We start from the raw sequence: 6000 nt of genomic DNA on the forward strand, positions 1-6000 counted from the left end.
TTTTACAGTGCTGTGAATGAAAGGACGATCCAGTAGGAAGTAATACTATTGATCACAATCTTCTCCGTATGAATTTGTTCATCCTCAATTGTCATGCCATTGAACAACATGGAAAGAATGTTTTCAAAAAAACATATCTGTATATTTTTATATTCTGATGCAATATAGAGAATGTACTATACAGTGGTGCTGAAAAGACCTGTTACTGTTTTCAGTTCATTTAACAGGTGAATGAGAAAGGCTCTTAATTATGCTTACAGGTGACTTACATGTGATACGAGTCATACTTTTTAACAGTGGCAGTCAAAACACATGAATTTATTATATATAAATTAATTTTAAAAAACAGTGGCTTTTAGTTTCGTATTTTGTGTTGATGTTCAGTCAGTTATGGGTTTTATATTTTTTCACTACAGACACGAGAATAACATTGTGCTGCCAAGGCACATAGCCCCTGGATGCTTGTGCACGTATTTTAAAATAGTCACGTTATAAAACAACTGGCTTTTTATTGGGGCGGCTAATAGAGCAAACAGATCTTCACCTATATATTTGATTATCATCATCTACATCCGCCTGTGTTGTGGCTTTAAATGGTCGAAGACCGTGGTTGGTGGTTTATGGGCTAGAGCATAGCACCAACACCAGGTTTGTGGGTTAAATTCCCGCTTGGTTAACATACTGAATGTGTATCACTTTCAATTTTGACCGTGCTGTAATCTCATTCACCAAACACTTCCTCCCAATGCTCGAAAACAAAGATACTGATCAACTTCCCCTTTCAGCTGCTGGACACAATTAGCCTGGGGACGAGGTTAACAGTTCTGTTGGTCTGGATAAAAGGCTCTGCTAAAAGATCGTGTTAATAACAAACCACCAAGCTCATCCAATGCTGTATGTCCACTTGATCGGCATGTATTCTAAAATGATTTCCCTGTATTGAGGAAACCCCCCCCCCCCCCCCCCCCCCCCCAGCCATTCAACACTTTGTTTATGGGAATCCCAGACTTGCCTCCTGGATTGAGGTCTTCCCTTAGCTCAGATCTATTTCTGTAGCCTATGGATGTCACTGTCCTGCCGAGGGCTGATACCGTGTAAGTACAACACCCAGAAATAGTACTGCTCACTTTGCCCCCTGGTTACAATGGATGACATCACTCTACAGAGAATACTGGGAGGAGTCATTCTTAAAGACATAATGGGAAGTACATTTTTACCTCGTTTGCTTTGAGTCTACAGTATATCAGTAAATACACTGAGTATACCAAACTTTGGCCCATGTTGACTTCAATGTTTCCCCCAGTTGTGTTAAGTTGGCTGGATGTCTTTTGGGTGGTGGACCATTCCTGATACACACTGATAACCCTTCCCTTCGTCTACACCGAGTGAAGTGAATTTAACAAGTGACAGAAATAAGGGATCATGGCTTTCACCTGGTCAGTCTATGTCATGGAAAGAACAGGTGTTCATAATGTTTTGTACACTCGCTGTATATTGGCTTGAATCAACTCACGTATGACACGCCTGGTTAGTTGCATATTAACTAGAAACAACTTCTGAAGAACTGTAAAGTGTAATTTGGAACTGTTGTGAATGCCTTGGGCATGACTAATCTACGATACCACTTATCATAGGGTGGGTTTGTTATACTAATCAATGGGTACTTTTGAAGCAAATGGAAGGTACCTTCTATGCAATGTAGCAGGCTAGAGAAGAGATGTTGTGTTATCGCCGGAACGTAAGTCACAGGAGCATGGACTTGGCTGTTGCAATCTACTGCACTTCTCAATCGTAACAGAAAGAGTGGCACCTTCAAATGGCAGCTCACAGTTCAACCACTCTTGGTAAGTCTTTTGACTGTTATTCTATTCTTGTATCATTAATAGTGCCACACATGCATTAGCTATAATTATAAACTGAGTGTTTCAAGCCCTGAATGCTGATTGGATGACAGCCATGGTATATCAGACCGTATACCATGGGTATGACAAAACGTTTATTTTTACTGGTCTAATTACGTTGGTAACCAGTTTCTAATAGCAATAAGGCACCTCGGGGGTTTGTGATATTTGGCCATATACCACACCTCCTCGGGCCTTATTTCTTAATAAGATCATGTGTTGTTACTCAATAAAATGAAAGCATGAATAGATATAAAATACGTTTGAGGTGTGTTTAACTCTTTAACTCCATATTAGGTCAAGACCCATGTATTTCAAAGCTAATCATGCTTTTACTTGGAGAGAGACTGAGTGGAAAGAGCTCAGTGGGGAACACCATCTTGGGCAAGAGGGAATTTGACACAGGGATAATGACAACTCACAGCTCCAAGAGGAAGGGCACTGTTGCAGGAAGACAGGTGACTGTGGTGGACACGCCTGGATGGTACGTGGGGCGCAGCACCCCTGGCAGCGTGGCACAGGAGCTGGGGCGAGCCCTGTCCCTCTGTTCCCTGGAGCCCCATGCCATCCTCCTGGTGGTCTCTGCCATAGGGGACTTCAGTCAGGGAGAATGGAGGGCCATGGAGGAGCATCTGAGGCAGATCCAGGCCCCTATCTGGCAGCGAGCTATAGTGCTCCTCACCCACGGAGCTGAGATACCAAGAGGAACCACCGCTGAGGAACACATCCGAGGGAAGGGCAAGAGTCTCTTGTGGCTTGTGGAGAGGTGTGGGAACAAGTTCCATGTTCTGGACAGCCATGCCAGGGACAAAGAGGTTAAGGTCCAATTGCTGTTGGAGAAAATTGATAGGATGGTTGAGATAAATAGGCGTCCAAGGGAAATACAGGAGAGGTTGTACACCCAGGTGAGAGAGAGCTTGATGATGGGAGGAGGAAAACAAGGAGAGGACATGGAAATGCTTGTCATGCAAGACATGTGGACAAGGCAGAACCAGCAGGTCACAGCAGTGGTACCCATAGGTAAGTGCTCTGCTCTCACAAGGCTCAATGATGAGCTGGGGTGTAAAATTTCCTGTTTGTGGCAAAGGTTAAAGAATACCATTTCAAATAGAGAACATTAGGCTACTTAGTAGCATTGTATAACTGCACAGGCTATATTCAGATGTTTTTGTTTCTTTTTCTGACAGAGACATCTAAATGTAGGCCAGCTGCGTTTGGCCTTGTGCTGCTGGGAAGAAGAGTTTCTGGGAAGAGTTCAGCAGGAAATACCATTCTTTGCAGAAGACAGTTTGTTAGTGGCAAAAGAACAGTCCATTGTGTGGTGGGACAGGGAGAGGTGGAAGGGAGGACAGTCACGGTGGTGGACACTCCCGGTTGGAGTCTCTACGGTCTGTCCAACCCGAAGCAGGTCAGACTGGAGATGAGAGGCAGTGCATCCCTGTGCCCCTGTGGGGCAGTTTGTACATTCCTCTTGGCCATACCGGTTGACTCCTTCACAGAGAAAGATAGGTGTGCTGTGGAGAAATACCTGAGTGTTTTGGGTGAGGGGGTATGGAGAAGCACCATGGTGCTTTTCACCTATGGTGATGAGTTAAGAGGCAGGACCATTGAGGAGCACATTGAGGAGACTGGAGAGCCCCTCCGTGGGCTGCTGGGGAAGTGTGGTCACAGGTACCACGTCTTAGATAACAATATTAAGGGCGACCTCACCCAGGTTATTGAGCTGCTGCAGATGGTGGAGCAGTTGTAGACACTGGATCATTCACCTCTGCGGAAAACACCCTGTTATATAAAATGTTTGAAATTATACATCGATGTTATTTGCGCTGAATTATTTAAAGTAAGTTCTTGTATGGCCTTGTCTAAAACAATGTTTATGTTTCTCTGTATCCAGTCAAATAATTTAAAGGGCCACTGCAGCCAAAAATGTGGTTTAATATATATTTCCACACCATGAGGTTGGAATAATACTGTGAAATTGTGAAAATGATGATAATGTCCTTTCAGTGAGTTGTTTGATAAGACCACGTGAAATTTCTGCCTGTTTTGGTGGGATATAGTTTTGGTCTTTCCATGGTGACATCACCATGGTGTAATTTGACATTCCTTGATTAGACTATATGTGAATGAAAACATAGATTATATTAATTAAATCATGATTGGCTTGATTTAAGTTACCAATGTTAGATGTAGACAATTCAGGAATACTTACTTTTTCCCTATTGATAAGAAATGATCATACTGTATTAAGACTGTATTACGTTTTTATTAATGTATTAAATACATTGGAAATGAAAAGTAAGTAAACCAACACAAGCTTTGCATTAATAAAATGTGTCGAGTAAATTGCCACAGTAGATTCTCTCTTGTAAACGAGGAAATAGCTACTATCAATTTCAACGGAATTGATAGTTCTCAAATAGTTAAATCTGTGTTTATTCTGCTCAAACATTAGGTTTAATTTACACCGAACGTAATACCCCCCAGGGGGCTAAATAGTCTTGAAAAATGTTGGCCGCAAACAGTGCAGTCAACATTGTTTTTCCTGTGTTTTGTATCACATTGTAGCTGATGAAACTAACACTGTAAAAGTAATACCTTTTTTGCACTATTGATTAGAGCCTGTAAGTAAGCATTTCACTGTAAAGTTTACACCTGTTGTATTCAGCGCACGTGACAAATAAACCTTGATTTGATTTGAAAATGTGATCACTGTTATTTCCTGATCATTGCGGGTTGAAAATACAATCTACACAGGATTTTCTAATCAGCAGGTTTGCATCGGCAGGAGTTTCAGCTTTCCATAGTGACATCACCATGTGTTAAATTGGTTAATAGCGTACCACAGTATGAGGCATGATACTAACTAATAAGTACATTTGCAGTACTACCCAGTACTGAAGGAAGTCCCGCCTTCGCGAGAATGATGAGCTGGGGTGTAAAATTTCCTGTTTGTGGCAAAGGTTAAAGAATACCATTTCAAATAGAGAACATTAGGCTACTTAGTAGCATTGTATAACTGCACAGGCTATATTCAGATGTTTTTGTTTCTTTTTTTTTTTAAGTGACCCTAGTGGTAAATGTACCCTAACATTTGAACTACGGTTTACACTTATGATAGTCCAGCCAATCTCAATTGATTGGATGTAATCGTCTCATTCAATTTAATAAGTTAAATTGTCGAACATACCTTTTCAGGTTCTTCCAAGTAAATGAGACATTTTAAACTTTTCCATATTAATCTAGATGAAGCAACACTTTCAGGTTAATTAAAGTTTACACAATGACTAAGTTGGATGACAGGTCAGCAGAACTTATTGAAGTCGCTGACCAAATGAATGATGAGAGAACTTAGATGAGGCAAATGGAAATATTGATTTCTAAGCAAGCGGAGGAAATCTCATCACTGAATCTCTCGTACTCACGACCTCTATCTGCAAACCATGACAGATAAGTATGAGACCAAAAGTAGCAAGTGCGACACTCACGTGTCCAAAATTAGTAGTCTAAGCGCTCAAGTAGACTCTGCAATGCAGCAGAATACCACCCTTAGGTACAATCTGGTGGAATTCCAGAACGGTCACGTGCTACAGCGTGACTACCCAACCAAGCAACCGGAGCCCGGTACTCAAAGGAGTGAAGACGATAGAAGGTTTAAGACTTTGCCTCCCTCATGTGTCCCTCAGTCTTCTCCTCTTGGCCATTTGGCAATGAGCAATATGCGCCTCTTCGCCAACAAAGCCAAAGCTTGGCTTCTCCTCTTGGCCTTTCGGCCCCAATTTCCCCAAAGGATGAAGCCAACCCTCTCCACCCGCTTGACGCGGAACGCCTTGACAAACTCGTCTAAAATTTCCCCACCTTTGACCCCATTCCAGGTCAGCCAAACGATACTGAGACGTTCCTAGTTGACATAGAGGACGTATTGGATGGCTACCCGAACACTACGGGTTCTGACAGGTGTCGTGTCTTTGGGCATCATTAACTTGAAGACATGTTTATCAAATAACTCTCTGTAATTATTATTACGCGATTAACTGATTAATTGTGTAACTGTAATTAACTAGGTCGGGGCACCAAATATTCAGATTACACAGTTATA

At 42.0% G+C, this 6000-nt stretch overlaps 1 protein-coding gene across 1 annotated transcript; it reads left to right on the forward strand.

Annotated features, from left to right (window-relative positions):
* Nucleotides 1-1326: 1326 nt before the first annotated feature.
* LOC115163088 (GTPase IMAP family member 8-like) lies at nucleotides 1327-4590 on the forward strand. The gene is made up of 3 exons (XM_029714693.1): nucleotides 1327-1844; nucleotides 2199-2921; nucleotides 3089-4590. The coding sequence occupies exons 1-3, from the start codon at nucleotides 1817-1819 to the stop codon at nucleotides 3649-3651; spliced, it is 1314 nt and encodes a 437-aa protein (XP_029570553.1). The 5' UTR covers nucleotides 1327-1816; the 3' UTR covers nucleotides 3652-4590.
* Nucleotides 4591-6000: the final 1410 nt, after the last annotated feature.

The sequence above is a fragment of the Salmo trutta genome, chromosome 26 (assembly GCF_901001165.1).
Source record: "Salmo trutta chromosome 26, fSalTru1.1, whole genome shotgun sequence".
Classification (NCBI taxonomy): Eukaryota; Metazoa; Chordata; class Actinopteri; order Salmoniformes; family Salmonidae; genus Salmo; species Salmo trutta.